This window comes from Athene cunicularia, assembly GCF_003259725.1.
Source record: "Athene cunicularia isolate RWA chromosome 1 unlocalized genomic scaffold, athCun1 chr1_part2, whole genome shotgun sequence".
In the NCBI taxonomy this organism is placed as follows: domain Eukaryota; kingdom Metazoa; phylum Chordata; class Aves; order Strigiformes; family Strigidae; genus Athene; species Athene cunicularia.
In genome coordinates this window covers 30,523,584-30,543,400 of record NW_020799092.1, presented here as the reverse complement: position 1 = coordinate 30,543,400, position 19,817 = coordinate 30,523,584, and the positions used below count along the sequence as shown (strand labels likewise).

General features: G+C 36.4%; 1 protein-coding gene across 3 annotated transcripts in view; it reads right to left on the bottom strand.

Annotated features, from left to right (window-relative positions):
• The window catches only part of KRAS (KRAS proto-oncogene, GTPase), a 26,167-nt gene extending 6,708 nt beyond the window's left edge, over window positions 1-19,459 (bottom strand). The window contains exons 1-4 of one of the 3 annotated variants that reach the window (XM_026867909.1): window positions 19,420-19,459; window positions 19,195-19,317; window positions 13,042-13,220; window positions 10,514-10,673 (exon numbers count right to left, since the gene is read on the bottom strand). In XM_026867909.1, coding sequence (XP_026723710.1) covers window positions 10,514-10,673; window positions 13,042-13,220; window positions 19,195-19,305 — 450 coding nt within the window. In that variant the 5' untranslated portion in view covers window positions 19,306-19,317; window positions 19,420-19,459. Of the gene's footprint in view, window positions 1-3,903; window positions 4,098-10,513; window positions 10,674-13,041; window positions 13,221-19,194 lie in introns of those variants that run through there. The other 2 variants (XM_026867910.1, XM_026867908.1) reach the window with 2 other exon arrangements.
• Window positions 19,460-19,817: the final 358 nt, after the last annotated feature.

The window sequence follows — 19,817 nt, the reverse complement described above, 5'->3', positions numbered from 1 at the left end:
GGGGGGGGGCAGCAAGGAGCACAAACCCCTCGATCCATCCCTCAGATTTGGTATCAGATAAATACTGCCCGAGGGAAGATACTCTAAGAATGTACATGTGAATGGGCAGGACTGTGGTCAAACCATTGTTTCTTGAGTAACAACACAGCACATTCCTTGGTGCAAGGTGTGCATTGGTTTTATGGGAAAAAGGAAGAGAGAGAGATAAGGTCTGCAGAGTGCTGCAAAACAGTCCTTAAGAGAACGGGAAGAGCAGGAGATAAATCTGCATGGTCGTGTCAAATGTTCCTTGAGAAAAAAGTGGAAGAATGGGACCATATGGCCTCCACCTCGTTTCACATTCTTCCTTGGTGCCATGGCAACACAAATCACTGGATCTCCATCCCATCCTGTGTTTGTTCTGGGCACCATGTGATAAGAAAATGTGTGTTATGCAGTTTTTTTTCTGTTTTGCTTTTCCCACATTTTCAACAACCATCAAATTTGATTATCCACAGACAAAAAAATGAAAATAAATACTATCATTGCAAACTGTGTAACAATGAATATTTTTCAAGTCTAAAATCCCAGCTGAAAGACTCACATCATTAGTGCTGTTTTCCTCAGCTATCTACTATGCATCAGACTAAAATAATACCCATCATCTTACTGAATGGAAAACAATACAAGCCAGACTGTTTTAAATGTCAGATTCCTTATTCCATTAGAATTACTATTGAACTACAGCTATAAATAATTTTGGAATATACCTTCTCCAGCTTAACCTCTGAAATACACTGCTGAAATGACTACCAATACTGTATAGAATTCACTTGAGTATAAAAACAAATGTTTCCTCCCCTGAGCAGACTCTTGAAGTTCGAGTCTTATATCCAACTCTATTTCTAAATAGGGTATGGGGAAAAAACAAAACAAATCCAAAAACCCAATATCCATTCTTCACAAAAGAGATTTCCCCCATCTGTGAAAAAAAAACAAACCAAAACCAACAAACAACACAGACAAGTACCCAAAAACATACTGCTCTTGGATATAGGCAGCTGGTAGAAAGCAAGCATATGTTCATTGAACTATCAAAAAGAACCTTAAAATCTCAAAAGATGCAAAATAATGAAAACCACAATTCCCACCATCCTGTTGTCCTTCTCCCAAAGAAGTCCACAGAAAGGAAAAGCAGACAGAATTCAGGATCTTTAAAATCCCAATATACAAAAAGAAATTCTATTTTGATACATGGATACATTAGTAAGAGCAAGAAACAGTAAAGTGGGTTTTCAGAAGGTTTCAGGAAGTAGACTCAAACATTTTAATTCATATTGCTCTCACCAAAAGTAATCTTGCCAAGCTTCTGTTAGTTGTTTTTTGATACTAGGAAAGAGTAACACAAGGTATTTTAATGGCATCAATTTTACTGATACTTGGACACAAGACTGGGGAGCTTCTTAACTGAATCCTCCACTTCCCTGCAAATGAAACCTTTGATACGAACAAAGTGTACCTTTTCTAAGGAAACATCTAAAGAATTATCTCAGAGCAGTCATTCATGACTGAGAATATAATACACCTGAGCAGATCTAGATGATATGAAACACAATTTCTACTCCCTGCCCCAGAAAGAGAAATATTAGGCTGTTTGGAAATTAATTTCCATTTTGTAATGTGATTTTCATTGTATATGTTTCAGGAATAGTACCTTCTCGACTGTTACATATTTTTGAAAAGCTCATGTTATGAACTTTCACACTGTATAACTAAATTATAATATAAACTGCGTTTTTCACAAATTTTGGAGGTTTGAAGCTCAGATGTCAAAACAACAATTTTGACAGATCTACTTCTACGAGTTCAAACTTGGACGTAATGCAGCGCAAGCTGCTCAAAACATCAATGAGGTATATGGCCAGGGAAGTGTTAACGAATGGACAGTGCGACTTTGGTTCCAAAAATTTCGACGTGGCGATTTCGACCTTGAAGATCAAGGTGGTCATGGACGTCCTTCTGCTACTGACGACGATGAATTGAAGGCTCTGGTGGAAACAGATACATGCACAACTGTTCAAGAACTTGCAAAAGAACTCGGGGTAAGCATATCAACTCTTTCTGAGCATCTGAAGAAGATTGGAAAGTTGAAGAAGCTCGACAAATGGGTGCCGCATGAACTGAATGAGAATCACAGAAACTGCTGTTTTGAAGTGTCATCATCGCTTCTTTTCACAACCAAAACGACCCATTTCTTGACTGTATTGTGATGTGCGACGAGGAATGGATGCTCTACGATAACCGGTGATGATCGGCTCAGCGGTTGGACCGCAATGAAGCTCCGCAGCACTTCCCAAAGCCCAATCTGCACCAAAAGAAGGGCATGCTGACTGGTGGTTTGCTCTGGTTTAATCCATCACAGCTTCCTGAATGGGGGTGAAACGATCATGGCAGAGAAGTACATCCAGTAAATCAATGAAATGCACTAGAAACTTCAACAGCTGCGCCCAGCACTGGTCAACAGAAAGGGTACAATCCTCCACGATAACGTGCGGCCACACATTGCACTTTCGACGCTGCAACGGTTGAACGAGCTGGGCTATGAAACTCTGCCTCATCCACCATACTCACCAGACCTCTCGCCCACTGACTAACTCTTCTTCAAGCATCTTGACAGCTTCCTATGTGGGAGAAGCTTCAGAAACCAAGGGGAGGCCGAAACTGCCTTTGATAACTTCATTGCCTCCAGAAGTCCAGAATTTTATGCAACGAGAATATAAGTGTTTCTCACTGGCAAAAATGTGTTGATTCTAATGGATTTTATTTCCATTAATAAATTTTATTCTGAGCTGAGATATGCCACTTCAAACATACAGGTTGAAATCGGCAATTAATTTCCAAACAGCCCACTAAAACTCCCTTACTGAAGGGAATATTCCTACAGTTGTGACAGTCTCTTCAGGATACAAGTTAAATTCCACTTGCAGAGAGGCAGATGTTCTCAAGTGTGAAAAAACACCCTGAAAAGACAATAGTTCTTCTTTTACACAATGGGAAATTCCACATCATCCTCCTGCTGGACAAGTATATGAGGAGTAACAACCCCATCTCTACACTGGTACAATAAGAAGTAAAGAATTAATGGGATAGTAATATATGCAAGGAGCTATTCTGATGGTCAAAAATCACTGGAAGTGATTTACTCACACTGCTTCCTTATCACTTTTTTCTTCCCTCTCCTCTTCCTTTTCTTACAGTGGAATATATAGATAAAAAATATTTTGTGAGAATTTGGGTATTGGGTTTTTGGTGCTTTTTTTTTTTTGTTCTTGTTTCACACCCCCTTCCAGTTTTACTTCACTGTTGCTTCTCCCTCCACCACATGTAAAAGCTCTCCAAAAAGTCAAACCTTAGCATTTTTCCAAACCTGGATCACCCATGGCATTACGGTTGACAAAAAAAGCCCCAAACTAATGTATTTCTGAAAATGTTTTAGAGTATTTTTTTAAACTGGGGGAAAACAAGGGGAAAATGACATAGCATAAGGAAAGGCCTGTGAATTAAGAAATCCTGTATGCCAGCTGCTAACCAAATGCTGCTTTGCTGGATTAAGAACGTCCTAAGAAGGGCTATAAATATGATGATCCTCTCCCCTCAGTTCATCAACCTGAAGATCCAATTAATATTCACTTCAACAGTATCCGCAATCTATCTGTAATAAAGTTTTTTCCTCAACTTCTTCGCACTCACAACTAGGTCTCCGTTTCACAAATGGAGAACTCAATATGCAGTAAACACTTCTGGTTAATCTATTTATCAAAAACCCATTAAAAAGCAAATCCATAGTACTTGGGTGTTTGCTAAGAATATTATTCAGGACTACTATACTGAATTCTGATTGGCTTTATATCGTAAATTATGTCACTGATTAAAATGTCTGATTAGCAAGATGCTGTCAATCATTTTTATTTGTCAAGTGATTTGTAAAACTTACCCTGTTACATTACAAGGCATTTTTTAATTTTCACGCACCCTGGAGTCTTTTCTTCTTTGCTGATTTTTTTCACTCTGTACTGTCGAATCTCTCGCACCAATGTATAAAAAGCATCCTCCACTCTCTGCATTGTAAAACACAACTCCTTAAAAACCGCTTCATTAGCAATCGTGACATGGCACCCACGGCAGGGGAAAAACACCACAGCAAAACCACTGAAATTATGAGCTTTACTTAGAGATACGTGGATCTCCCTTTATATATTTAAAATGCTGGGCTTGCACATTTGCTGCTTGATAAATACTTAATGCAAGCAAGAGACACACCAGTGATTAACAATTATTTTGAATATCTATACTTAAAGCCCTTTTTTTTCCTGAACAAGGTAACACTCGGACAAAAAGTATGATTTTCTTCCACTGCACACCATGCTGAAAATAACACCACTAGTGTTACTGAATCTTTTCACACATTTTTGTGGGCGTGGATACATTTAGCAGGCACAAAACCTCATTAGATTGTGTGTGAAATGAAATACAGTTAACCACCTATTTTCACACACAGCCAAAGTGAGAACCTGTTACTGTAAGCTCATGTATGTTCTGTTATTTATGCAAGAAGGTGTAATTCCTTTGCAAAAATTTGGGGAACAAACTAACAAAGTACACAAAAAGTCTAAACAGGTAATTTCTTAAGAGGTTAAAAAGAAATAAAATCTTCCAAGAATACCCCAAATTTAGTAATATGGTCTCTCAAGCTACTTACTTTACAGAGCAAGTACTATGCTGTTAGACTTAGGAAATGGGGTATATGAGTCATGGCAAAGCTTTTAAGCAGCACCTTAAGTATATTTCAGAGTAACTTTCAAAAGTAATTACTATTTGTAATTACAGAAGTTACTCTCAGATGAAGAAAAAGCAACAAGTTCATTATTATGATTGTTTTACACGAACTTTCAGACATACCTCATCTGTTCTCCTTGGGCCAGACCCAGGCAACTGCCAGGGTCCTGTAATAACCACTGAAGTGCATACAGCCTGTGAAGTGCTGCTGCTCAGATCTTACTCTGGTTGAGGAGAGCTCTTCAAGTATTCCAAGGCTGATACAGAGCTACATGAATTTTGCATGAATTGTGCTGTAAGTTATCACATATGACTCATTCTTAACACGCTGCTACTTATCTGAGGGTTCTGCTGATCTACAGCCACTTGAATTTAAGGATTAGATTTATTTATTGGCTTGTATTTCTCTGCTATATACAATATGCCCTGTTATAATGTAGTATTGATGAGGTGACAAGTCTTACGTTCCAGATCTGAGTTTTCAAAATGTAAAGTAAGCCATTAAAAAAAAACAGGAAAAAAACCCCAAGTAAAGCTCATACTTTCACATTTTTCTGTAAGTTCACTCCTGAAGAGGAAACAGTAAACTCTGATCAGCTGCTATGTGCCAAAGCACAGACTGTGCAAGAATCAACATTTGTGCAACTCTGTTTTGCAGTAGAAATACATAATTTGATTATGGAGCTTTCATATGAATAATCAGATATCAATTCTTCAGTCAACACTTATTGCCAACTTTCCCATCACCAATACGAGCTGTAATTTGCTTTAGGAATGCAGAGAGAGGTAGAGACACAGAGCAAGAAAAGAAACTGCTACTAATGCCACCACCAAGAACAGTCTTACAAATCCTGTTGAAAAATTATTCCGAAATAAAATCTGTAGAGATACATTAGCTAATTTCAATAGTACAAGGTGACATTTTAAAGAGCCAGGTGCCAGTCTTATAAACTTTAAGAAGTCATTTTAATACCAATTTCTTTTAAGATTCTTCAGTGTTTTTTTTCCTTAAATAAGCATGGACCGTGTGTTTCAAATATGATTAACCAGTCCTTTTAGCTGTCAGAACTGGAAGCAAAGATATCCTTTGCCAGATATTAAAAGCTTCAAAATCTAAACAGCCCAAAGAACTCATGACCTTGAGGCAAAGTTTTCAAGATGCTTTTGACTCCTAGAAGACAGCCATATTTTAAATTTAATGTTTGGCTATGTGCAAAGAAAGTCTATTTCAAATACAGACCAAAGTACAAACAGGAATCTTTGTATGTTCCACCTCTGTAAATAGTGCTTAAAGGAAATGAATGAAAGTTAGCCTTGACACTTCAAACTTGTTCTATGCCCACCTTTATACACTTTATCTGAGTTGGTCTCCTAAAACCAATTGTTAGACAAATAAAATTGTTCATGAAGACACAAGCAAAAAGAACGCTATTCACTTGCATAAAAGCACTCCCAACATAAAACTTCACAGTGGTCAAGTCAGCCTAGCCAATGTTATCTTATGATGATTAAATACCAGACATAGTAAATTAATATTAAATACTGGACAAAATTATAAAGTTACAAAGCTAATCACTCCAAAGTTAAGAAGTGCCAGAATTACAGCTGTCTGTTCTACCTGAATTTCACCTATTGTGCACATATATCCTTTTTTTGCTGCACCTGTTTAATCTTTACGTTGGGTAAATAACAAACCTGTTTCCTCAGGATCCTGGAGTCATTCAGCACACAAGCTGGATGCCAGCATTTGTTTCAACATTATCCAGACTTTTTCTTTTAGGCCCTGTTCTTGACAAGGACTAAGCTTTTTTGGAAAAGTTTTACCTTAGAACAAACAAGTGACATGAAAAAACTCAAAAAAACTCAACCCACACTGAAGTCTGACAAAGTTATAACTAATTGAAAATAAAGTTATAAAACAGAACCTGTACACATGAACTACATTAAAAATGGCTTGGAGTAAAACATACAATATTATTGAACAGTTATGACAAATCCCTAGAGCTGGCAAGTTTGTCCAAGCAAACTAAGTTATTATAGTTATTCGTGAATCTTAACTGAAATGTAGGAATGAAATTCTGTAAATACTGCACTGATTACGTCATCAGACCAGGCACACGTTCTCAACTTACTTTTGTCACAAGTTTGGAGCCTAACCTATTGTTCATGAGACAGCTGAAATAACTATAATGCTTTTTTACCAGCATCCTTGTGATTTAGGTCAACTTCTTCACTGACACTTCAAAATTGTGTTTAAGTATATATTCTCAGCAACGAGACCTAATGCTTTGGGGAATCCTTTACTATGCTTACAATAATGCCCATATATATACTTTTCCTTTGAATTAAATACTAGCAGGACAGTTAAAATGTTCCAAGGAAGACAAAAACCTACAATCAAACCAGATTTGGGGTACCCCCTTAGAGGTTTTTCTTGTGTAACTGACAGGCAAATGAAAGCCCAGTGACACAGCCCTGATGGGGATAAACCCGGTTTGCCTCTCATCTCTCACTGATAAATATTGGAAGCAATATGCTCATGTGGACAGGGAAGAACTTGAGTTTAATGCCTGCCTCAAACAGAGAAAAGCAAAGAAAGTTATCAAAAACATAAGTTCATACCCTTCTGCATAAGAATAGTAAAAGGATGAGTGTAAGTGATTCAACATGCCTTACAAAACCACCAGTATTGACATTTATGTTTAGAAATAGGACTATGGCTTTTTTTCATAAATTACATTATTTCCATTTCAGTGGTCTAATTTTAAAAAATTAGTAATCTGTGGCTTTATACCCAAGTCGCAGGGTCCACTAAGTGAACGTTTCACTGGTGAACTCAATGATTTGTATGAAAATTCACAGGGATCTGGCTTATAGTAACGGTTTTTTTGCAGTAAGTTACAGTTTACATCTTTATTGCCAGTCACAACCAAATAAAAATAAAAACACACTAACTTTTAGAACAACTTATTTCTTCATTTCAGTGTTTTTCTTCTCCTATTTTTGACCTTGTCTATGAATTTTTGAAAATCTTAAAAACTGACTTAGTTGGAACTGAACTATCATTCTGCACAAGCATATAATATCATAATTTTTAAGTGTCTTGGCAGTCAAAACAGACTACATGGACAACTCCTTTCCATTTCCATCTCCCCTGTTTACTTCCCCAGAAGCCTTTTGGATTCTCTTGAGTTCCAGCAGAAGTGGGGCACAGGCAAGGGCTGAAGCAACATGTCAGGGCATTATTTCTGGCATTTCAGTGTGGTAGGAGGTGTGTACAAAAAAGGAAAAGAAGGTTCCTACTGCTAAATATTCATGTCAGACTTTCTACAGACTCCAGAATTACCAGACCACTAAATACATCTGTTCATACTTGGAAGTTCTGCATGTAACCAGAGAGGACCAGATTTATTTGTCTGTTTATAGCCATGGACTGAATTCTGCCCAATAAAAATCTAGTTCATAGACCACATGCAGCTCTCAAAATGGTTTGAATCCCCTAATTAAAAAAGTTACTTTGGAAGAAGGTATATATACATATATGACAGTGTGACTGAAATATCATGTCAATGCATATGTATGCATATGTATGCATATATATATACATATATATATATATATATATACACACACACACACACACACACACACACACACACAAATATTTAGATGATCTCGCTTTAATTAAACATCAGGTTCTTCCTCTAATTCCTTTTTGTCTTCTCAAAAATATTTTGTTAACACATCATCTTATGAAGGAGTTTCATAACACAACATATTATGACCAGCACTGCTAAACAATCAGCAGTCATACCTTGGGGTTCCAATTTTTTAAAAAGCCAACATTCTCAAAACAGCCTATTGGGTATCTTTATTTTAAAATCCACAAGACACCTTTAGGGACTCCTTATCTGTAGAGGGTGTAAAGCTCAGCTTTGATAAACAAAAGCCAGTCAGATCCCTTCTGTAACATTTCAGTTGGCACCTCCAGAAATATAAAGTCACAGATAAAAGCAGCTAAATTACAGAATGACAGTTCATATGACTGATCCATTGTCCTCTGAAACAAGTACAAACCTCCAGCAGACCTCTTAAAAGTCTAAAAGATAAAAAAGCAGATATTACTTATTGTAAACAAAGATTGTAAAACTGGAGTGGTGGTTTTTGAGCATGTTATTTTGTACTGGCTAGGCATGGCAGGGCTGCTAGGAGGAGTAAACTACAGGTGGGATGGGAAAAAGAAATCTTTGAAAATCCACTATTATATCAACAAACTTTTATTAAAAAGTGGCTATGCAAAAGGAGTATTTCTTCAAAGCCTGACACTATTTTATAAACAGGCTGAACAAAGTAACATCTAGATGTTAGTACAGAACTTCACTATTTCAAGCCTCAAACATAATTTCAGAGTTCTTCCTTTTTTATTCTAACATCTCAGTGACAGCCACTAATACAGGACCTTCCAAACAAGAACACTGTAATTAATAATTAAGTCCACTTATATGCCACACTCTTCAGAACACTCTTGTGTCCTAATTTATTCTCATCCATTAAAGCCGTGTAGCTCTGATTTTTTAATCCCACCTAATAGAGACTTTATTGTCAAAAGTTAGCATTCCTTTGATTCTTCTGTAAAGTTTTACTAATTTGTCTAGGTTTCAACTTGTCAGAAATTTGGGAGGGTGCAGCAAATTCACACTAATAAAATTTTAATTTCTTATATCCAAAAGTAACTTCCATATTGCCTGTGAGAAAATTCTGACAAGTGATGCAGCTGACTATATTTAGCAGTTACTGAAATTGCAGTGTTTTGCTCTTATTTGCCTCCTTCTGCTACACCTAATTCCTGATTCATAATCTGCACATGATAGTTCCGATTACGTAGGGAGTACAAGTTCAGCCACTCAGGACTGAGCCAATCTCTACTCATAGTAAGTTTTAACTCTTACGAGAAAAACCACAAATGGGCATTTTGTAAAAAGAATGCTTTCTTCCAGAAGTACAAAACTAGTTTCCTCTACATCTGTCTATCTTATCTTCTCCTAAATGCACAGATGTACAACTATGTACACCTTTGTCCTAGCAAACCTGGAGAGAAGCACTGACAGGACCCTAATGGCTGCCTCTTTTACCTATACCTGTGGGGTACAATAAACCAACAGTGAGCTCTAGTCTTAGACTATCAGTTTACACAAGTAATTAATCCAGTAATTCCAAAAAAAGATTATAGTCAATTGCTTAGCTCTAAACCAGTATATCAAGCATGTGCCACTAACACCGAATCAATGCCTCAAAAAAATTCCTTTTGTTATTAATGAAAAGACAAACCAGAATAAATTAATTAGCTGTTTGTCTACTTAATACTCTTGCTGAGGAAAAAACATCTCACATCTAAGTAGAAGTGCTTTTTATGTTATTAAAACTTATCACAAAGTTAAGAATGCTGCAACCATCTGACAGTGCAGAGCAATAGCAGGTCAGGTCTCATTCCTTGAGTTGTGCAACTGAAGCAAATCACTCATTAATAAACAATTACCAGCTGCCAGTGAGTTGACAGAAAGAAGAGACACCACAAGAATTTCTATTCTGGAGAAATCTATCTATTGATACAAACAAGCAATTGTCAATGCCTTGAATAATTAACATTATAATTCTGATGAGAGTTCTGCACTTGTATCTGGTAAGTTTTGAGCTTTACCTGTCTTGTCTTTGCTGATGTTTCAATGAAAGGAATTCCATAACTTCTTGCTAAATCCTGAGCTTGTTTCGTATCTACTGTTCTGGAAGGCAAATCACATTTGTTTCCTACTAGCACCATTGGGACATCTTCGGAGTCTTTAACTCTCTTTATTTGTTCCCTAAAAAGAAAAAGGCAGAGCATATTTAATAAGAATTAATAGTTTATATGGTAGATTTTAAAACAATGAAAAAAAATAACAGATTCCAACATCATTCTTTATGTTAGTTTACTGCACCTACATTACTAGAAGCCACCCAAACACCCCAAAACTGACCAATCCTGTCACCATTATCTTAGTTAAAAAAAAAGTGGATGTTTTGCAAACTACTATAGATTTTGATGTCATTACACTTTTTTTTTTAAGTGTTTTTTTTGTTTTAACAGCTAATGCCAGAACAAGTCTAAGAAGCTTTGATATAAAACTTACTACCTATCCCTCATACTCAGCACTCATAACATTCAATTAATTTGCTAAGATAAAACACTGTCAAAAGCACTCGTCCATTGTCTCAATTTTGGTTTATTTTTTGTGTTTTTTTTAAAGACAACAACTACACACTCTGCATTTAGACAGGAGTTTTTGAAGTTTGAAGACCACTGGTTTGGTTGTCTAGAAAGAGAAATCTGATGAGTCCTTTCAAACACTTGTTAGAAAGCATCCTGTAATACTAGTTAGATGTACTTGTCAAGAATCTCAAACAATCATTAATTTCATTACTTTTGTCTTCCCAAATAATCTAGCAGTATATTCCTTTATTAATATAGTCCCTGTTGTCAGTTATTTATAAGCCTTCAGCTTCAGTCCGCAAGGTCATCCACAGGTGTGTAAATGTGCATTAGAAACTCCAACATTCAACTTGCAACGTTCTTTAAAATAAACTGGGAAGGCTTTCTTATGCAAATCTGCAACTCTCTTTAAAAATCAAAAATTCCACATAAAAACCTCTATACTCCTTCTTCCACTTACGTTAACATCTATCTTACCTTTTTCCCTTCTTCCTCTACAACCAAAAGGAAATCAATTTATAAGAATCTGGTTAGATAACAGAGAAGTTTGTGTTTTCTAAGAGCAATAGATATGGTTTTGGTTGGTTTTTTTTTGCCATCCCTGTTGTGCTAACTCTTAACAGTTTTTTGGTTTTTGTTTTTTTAAAAAAGTCACCAGTACTAATACATTCCATTAGAAGATTTTATATCTAATGAAATATATACAAACACTGCTAGCTAGCTCAATTTAAATACATAAAAAAGAAACAGTCTTGAAAGAAAGTGCCCACATTCTCAATACTGATCTCTCCCTGGATTAACAAGCAGCAATTTTGCCTCTCACAACAGGAGTCCCCTGATCCCATAGCTGCCCCATGGATATAAACCAGCAGTAAACTACTTCTGCAGGCAGGCATCGACCTGTTTAGCTACTCACATCACTACACTACACAATCAAACAAGCCCCCTTGCTGGCATACAGGAGAAAATGAAACTATACAATCAGGGCAGTTATGTATGCAGACTTTGATTACCTTGAACTGTCACGGTATCCCACCTTAAATGAGGAACTGTAACTTCTCTTCGTTAACAAAAATGTGCAACTTCAGTTTATGAGTAGGTGTTGGGTTTGTGGGTAATATGGATAGCAAAACACTTCTCCACCCTACAGCAACACAGATCTGACAGCATTATAAATGTCTAACTATGAATCACTTAACATTGTGTGTTTGGGACTAATCTTAAACCAACGCTGCTAAACTCAGTGATCTTAAGTGGCATTTGCATTGCCTTCTAACAGAATACCCAAGGACAGTTCAGTATATAATAGTAAGCTACTACTAAGTTATAAATTATCTGGTATGGTAATCACTAAAGGTTGCTTCTATTTCTATATACTATCTATATCTGTGTACCTGACAGAAAATACGAGTTGACATTTTTAACAAATTATTTAAAAAATAAAAAAAAAAGAGAGAAACTATGAAGAAATTAATAAGAAGTTGTTTTTTAGCATTCCTCCTGGAGCTCTGATTTTGTGCATCTGCCCTTCACAGGCATCAGGACTCACATGTTATTCTTCTAGTAACATTCCACAGGTATTTCTCCTTCACTCCAAGAACAAAAAGCTAACAATCGACATTACTGTCTGTACAATTTCAGTTGCATAAGTTCTTCCATCTTAGCACACAATTTTATCTATGGAATGGGCAGTTTGCCTTTAGATAAGTCTTCACTATAAATAGGCAGAAATACTAAGTCACATTAGTTTATACCAGAAGAGCTGTCACATACTTTGCCTAACTTGCAAATGAAGCAACAGATTTTCCAATTACCCAAAATCCCAGACCTACAAATGCACAAATAAGTTGCAGTATTGATAATTTGCAAACCTCCCCTTAGATGCTATTTCATAAGAGATCATTCTATTACCTAATGGAAGAACAAGCATCCTATCCACCCAATACAAGAGTTAGTCAATTATCTTTCAATATACACACCTATAATGGTGAATATCTTCAAAAGATTTTGTGTTGTTTATAGCAAATACACATAGAAAGCCTTCCCCTGTTCTCATATACTGGTCCCTCATTGCACTGTATTCCTCTTGACCTGCTGTATCAAGAATATCCAAGAGACAGGTTTCTCCATCAATTACTACTTGCTTCCTGTAGGAATCCTAGAAGAGAAAAAACATAAACCTTGGTTAAACACAAACAAGATTTCAAGTACCTACAACTCAGGATATATTAAAGTTGTTCACTAGTAATCCAGCATGACTAAAAAACACTTAAGACTCAAAATCCAACTTTACAGATGGACAAATGACAGTAGGAAAATATTGTCCCATATTTATATGTATACAGTAATCCAGAAGTAGTAAGAGCACTGAAAGGATGTACTCTTATTCTGAATCTTCAGTAATAGTATATGTGTGAACACACACAGAAAAAGAGCAGTGTTCTTATTTCTTACTTTTGCACAAAAGGATAGAAAGTACAAATTGGATCCAGATTAAACGCACCTCCCCTTTGTCTCTGTTAATAGAAGAACTGAAGAAACTCATAATCCTGATTTTAAAAGGTTTGACTTGGTTTAAAAAAAATATTGGTAGATTGAGTAAGCTTAAAGTAAAATTTGACCTTCCTTCTGTGGATGTTTATGGAAGCGTTGTGCCACAAATGTACAGAACAGAACAGAGAGACTACATAAATAAGACAACTCCAAAAATCTATGCCACTTGAAAAAGAAATTAAGCATAAAAAGCCTTCAGTGTATGAAACAGGAAATCTGATTTTTCACCTAAGTAGGTGCATATAATTATATTTGTTATTAAGTTACGAAAGTTGAATTGATATGTTTCAAGTTCAAGCTTTTTAGCTGAGACAGACCACCAGAGTCCTACAGAAGCCCTGATGGGTTGGTGCACAAAGATGTTAGAACAAATTATTTCAATGCTATCAATTCAAAGTTTTCAGGTCACTGACTGAAGCGGCACTAAAAAGTCCCAAGCAACTAGATATTAATATTAATGTCTATTTACAGCTCTTTTAGGTGCTATGCTTCTGCGAGTACACAGTTTTAGTGACAAGAACATAAGCATTACTTTCCCAATAATTTCTATCAACATATATATATTTGAAATAAAACCATGTCAATAAGCTTTAAAAGTAGGTCACCGAGTAGTGCCATGAATTATTCTCCATAAACAATACTTGTAACAAATAAAAAGGATAAGCTTCAGATTTATACTTTCAGATTCCTTAGCTAGAGATTAACACAATATTGCCTTTGTTCTTTTTAACACTATACAGAAGTGAACCTAAACTACTGGTGGGGAAGGAAATTAAAGAATTAAAGCTGCAATTCTAGCCAACTTCAAGATGAATTCAGTATGACCTTCCTTCCTCTGTACCCATTTTAAGGCACAGTACACCTATTCCTATGCACTTTCCATCTATTTGTAGTTTTACAAAAGGCTCTCTTCTTTCCTCTTGCTTACAGAATCAGTATCTTAAACTAAACAAACCCTGTAATCTCACATTTATCTGAAGCCTAGATGACATTTAACAGTATCAGGTAAAACAATATTGACTGTTTACCTTAAAGCTAGAAGTTTACCTCCAACATGATTTTGGAAATATTTCACAGAAGTGCAAAATCTGTGTTCAAGTAAGAAATAGGTAACTTAAAAACATAAGCCATGTTTAAATATTGATACAGATGAGACATACAAAAGCTCCAATGTGTTTTAAAATAAGGTTTTTATTTTATTGTTCAAGGAAAAAAAACACCCAAAAACCACCCAAAGGACACAGCTTTATTCCAATTCACTTCAATTCAATAGCAGATCCCCACATCCTATGATACTTTTATCACAGTTCACAGTGAAATACTAGAGAAACTTCTATCATACTAGGCTTATTTACAGAGCTTTTACTGCTAGTTTAAAAATATGAAAAACGTTTCTTGAAAAGCCTGTATGATTCCTTTATGTCTCAGCACTTCAAAGGCAATGAAATTCCCCTCAATTGAGCTCTAAACAACAGCTTTAAGTAATTTTCATCAAAGAAAATAATTTTTAAGAGAAAAGAGAATTACTTTTAAGAACTGCTGGCTTTAGCATGCCTACCATGCTAGCAGTAGCAGCAAAGATGCACCAGCACAAAGCACAGCACAGGTACAAAAAAGAAGGAACACTTTGAGATGGTAGTTGTTTTGCCCACCTCTGGAGAGAAAATTTTGTCACCAACCAGAAAGGGGATTTGAGACAGAAGGAAAAGAAATATGTGGGAGAGAAAAATATAAGCTTATGATTGCCTTCCAAGCTACTGAAATAATAAGCACTTCACTTTTTTGCCTTCCCATCCCCGCAAAACATCAAACCTGAAATCACATTTGTCACTATAGGAAGGAAAACTAAAGCACCACATTAAAAGCTCAGGCTACTGGGACCCCCACTCTCATCATGGTGAATAACACTGTAAACATACTCAAGATAAAATCTGTTTATTTGTTACCATACTGTAAAACTTAAAAGTCCTGCATGAATGTAGGATGTAACAAAAAGTTATGCCACTGTAGTACTTGGGGCACTTCTGCTTCAAAATGCAATTGCAGAACCCAAATGGCCAGACTCCCCTTCAACAACAGAAAAACCCCATTCTAATTTATGAATTCTGTGATTGGTAAAAATTGAGTAGCTTTACTGCACAGTGGAAGATTTGCAGTAATTAACGCAATGAAGAAACATCCAGTATAAAGCTATTAAGTAAAAACAAAATGCAAACTAGAGTTAGTTCCAAAGTAGTACACACTCCAAACATGAATCTGCAATTTTCCCCCAGCACTGAGACTTAGCATATCTCCATTATAAAAGTTTTAATTTCATTAGTCACTTAACTGGCTCTTACTGGCCTTTTGCAAAGCCATAAAAATTAGCATGGATTATGCTAAAGAAGTAATAATTCCATCTGTTCACAAGCACTGATAAAAAAAATGTGAGATGAAGTCTCAGCTACATATGGAATTTATCTAAAAAAACACTGCTTAATAAATCCCACCCAAACACATAACTATTATTTTATAAAAATCCATTATACCAGAGATTTAAAGTATCACAGCTACTAAAACTAAGCTATTACTAAACATTAGTGGAAATTTCAGAGGTGCATAGGTCATTTAAGAACACAGACTTAAATACCAGTATTCCTAAATCAGTGGAGGGATTTTGCTAATCCAATTGAAAAGCCTCTGACAGGCAACAAGGAAAGATGTTCTTTACCTAAGACATTTAAAAGATGACATATATTTAGCACTAAAATGTACTGAAGGTAGAGAAAGCTTAAAAATTTAAATTATGTTATCACACATGAGATCACAAATAAAGATTTAAAAAGCCTCGACCAGGAGAGGGCACTAGTCCAACTAGTCTGTGTATTAGGCCAGATTTCGAAGCATTAGTGCACATACTGTTAAAAAAAACACTTAAAATTGCTTGGCTATAAATTGTGCTTGGACATCTACTTCAAATAAGATACAAAATTGTGAAACATATATAAAGCAATATATTTGAATAACAGTAGCCAGTCAAACATACACTCATTTTAAAGCCTCCCCCTGTCCCCCATCATCTGCTATGCTTGGATTAAGTAAATAAAATATTCAAGCAGGCCATGAAACTTGACATTTTCCAAACAAGTTTGATTTCTTGAATCATTGTCTATTCCACTGATAACAGCAACAACAATCACAGATGTAAATGCATCTGTGATTAAGTAACTAGTATATTTTTCCCTCTCCAACTGCATCATGTCTTTACAACATGAGAATTTTAGAAGTGTTGAGTTTCAGTTTGTTAAACAAAGGAAAGATTTAAAATTATTCAATAATTATGTAGTTAACAGCTGTAGGTAACAAACACTGAACTCCCTTCTCTGTCTACACATTTCCTGCAAGGGAAAATGAGTATTTTGGCAACAGCCACAAGGCAATGAAAGAAACAGCAGTGAGAAAGAATAGCAGTGACACTACTGAACCATCTTAACTATTATTATTTACCAGTTGAAGCAACTTCAGCTTTATTTCCTCATACTGTATAAAGTGCATTCTACAGCTATTGTTCTTTGATGAGCCCCTACCTCCACAACTGCATCTATCCAGGAAGCACAACCAAGCAACCTTTCTCAACAGAACAGGATTCTGCCCAGGCAAGGACTGAAGGATTTAAATCCAATTACAAGCCCATTCTCTGCAACCTGTTTGCCACTTTAAATCACAGACCACTCTTACTGTAACTGAATTATTTCTTCCCTACAAGTTTACCTACATGATTATAGCACTGTGAGCACACACAAGGTGATTTACAGCAAGTAAGAAGATACAGTCTCCAATCTCAAGGTCTCAGAATTTACAAGACAAAAATGATAGCTACTACTCAGACAAGAACTTGCAGGAGCTGCAAAAGATCGATACTGCTGCATGCAACAAGTTGTGGACACCGGTAAAGCCCATTAGGTCAAAGGTTTCTTTCTTTGAGAACATACTGATTCTGGACCATAACACAGTGTTACAGACATCCTGCACACTACAAAATAAAAGCCATAGTTCTGGGATTTCAGGTTCTTCCTATAAGAAACTGTTATTTCTTATTATTTTACATTAAAATGTATTCGGTATTCCTAAAAATACTCAGCTTATTGATTAGCAAAATCCCTCAAGTAACTTAAGAATACTGGCATTTAAGTTTTTGTGTTCCAAAATTTTCACAGTTTATATGACAATTTATAACACAAAACCTGCACAGTACTCTTTGTAACGCATAAACACACCCCTAACCCAAGAGAAACCCAGATGATTATAAACAAGCATTACAAAGTCCAACATCCTCTGAAGTTCCTTGTGCAGGAAAAAATAAAATCCGATTTTGCTTGTTCCTCTCAATGAATTTTGTGTTTGCTGTTCAAGTGTGTTTTGGTTTGTTGTTTTAAGATTCCCATCTTAGTAACTGAAAGAGCTGCTCTGCTAGTGCAAGTCAAACACTCCACAGGTCTATTCACAGAATCTCTACAAGCATACATGAGGTTACTTGGCCATGCAACAGAGACACAGGCACATTAAGGTAAACTCAAACTCAAGCCAACACATCTCTCTTTGGAGGACATTAACTCAGGCTTGTACTTCACTCAAGTAAGACAGCTTCCTACCATCTCAGGGCACTGGCTCCTTTTGCTTATGTCTATCTGAAAATGATTGCATTGCCATTTTCTGACACCATTTTAAGCCTAGACTTAAACCCTTTTGATTCTTTCAAGTAAGCTTGGAAGTGCTTCATTGTACAAACACATAAATGAAGTCATAAGCTACAGAGCTTCAGTGCTAGGAACATAAAAACCTTGGATAAATTACAGTGTCATTTCTCCTTTTGTACGGTCTGAGGTTATTAAAACAATCCAGACTATTTCAGTCAACACTAGCATCTTCTATTTAAGAGGCAGAGCTTGCCTGCTCATTAAAAACCTTCAAAATATTGTATTAAAGCTTTAAAAGTTGCAATTTCAGATTCTGAGGGACTGTACCATGTATTTCACATAATCCACTACAACAGCGATCTTATTTTTTTCTAGATATGGAAACACGCAGAGGTGTGTTAAAAACAATAATCAGAATTTTTGCTCCATTCACCGTAACATTCCAGGACACACTTCTCACTGTGTGAAACAGATCCTAACGATAGGAGCTGCAAAATCTTGATGCATACATTTCATAAGTATAGATTTTCCTTCTTGATATCAAAAAGGAACCACATTTAACTGCTTACATGCAAAGCCAGGAAGCTTTGCCAAGCATTTTTAAGTGAATTTGGCAAATACTTTGCACTGAAACATGCATCCACACTGTCCAACAAAACATGGCAATTAACACTACATTTTAATTGATCAAAATTGGTTTTTTACTGTAGCCGTTGTTCCACAGCCATATCAAGAAGCACAGTGATTCCCTCTCCCATGCTGGTCTGACGCTGATCATTATGTTTGAGCTCTTTTCATTATAAAGCCTTGTTCTGTGTTTTTGTGGTAACTGTCCAAAAGCAAACTACTACCGTTATTACCAATAATTTCTCTTCACGAAAAGTGTAAGATGGAATTGTTTACCTCTATTGTAGGGTCATATTCATCCACAAAGTGATTCTGAATTAGCTGTATTGTCAAAGCACTCTTGCCTACACCACCAGCTCCAACAACAACAAGTTTATATTCTGTCATTTTTTAGCAGACCTGATGACAAAGAAACCAACATTAAGAAGAAAGAATCAGGCTCCGACTACTAAGGATGTTGTTGGTGTGTTTTCCTTCAGTGTCACGTTCCTCTACTATTACCGGAAAGCAACTGCCTCCCTGAAAGACAAGACAAAAAGCTATGAGGGAATGCTATTTCTCAAACAAAATTATACATAGGAAATATAGCACAGACGCTAAACTGAAAGGCACCGATTACAAAGCGATAAAAACCCCGCAGAATTTAGTGTATTTCTTGCGGGGCACAGATTTTGTTCTGCGCTTTCTCCCAAAGCCCTGTTGGCTCTTGGAGACCTCCCGTTTTTTTACGAAAGCCGGGCCAAACCAAGCGCCCCTCAGGCTGAGCCACAACCCCGGGAACTCGCCTCCTGCAAACGGCTGGGACGGGACGGGCGCGGGTGCAAGCACAACTTCACCTGACATCTCCACCGCCACAACTTCATTTTAATTTTTCCCGGGCGAGTCCAGCGCGACCGCCC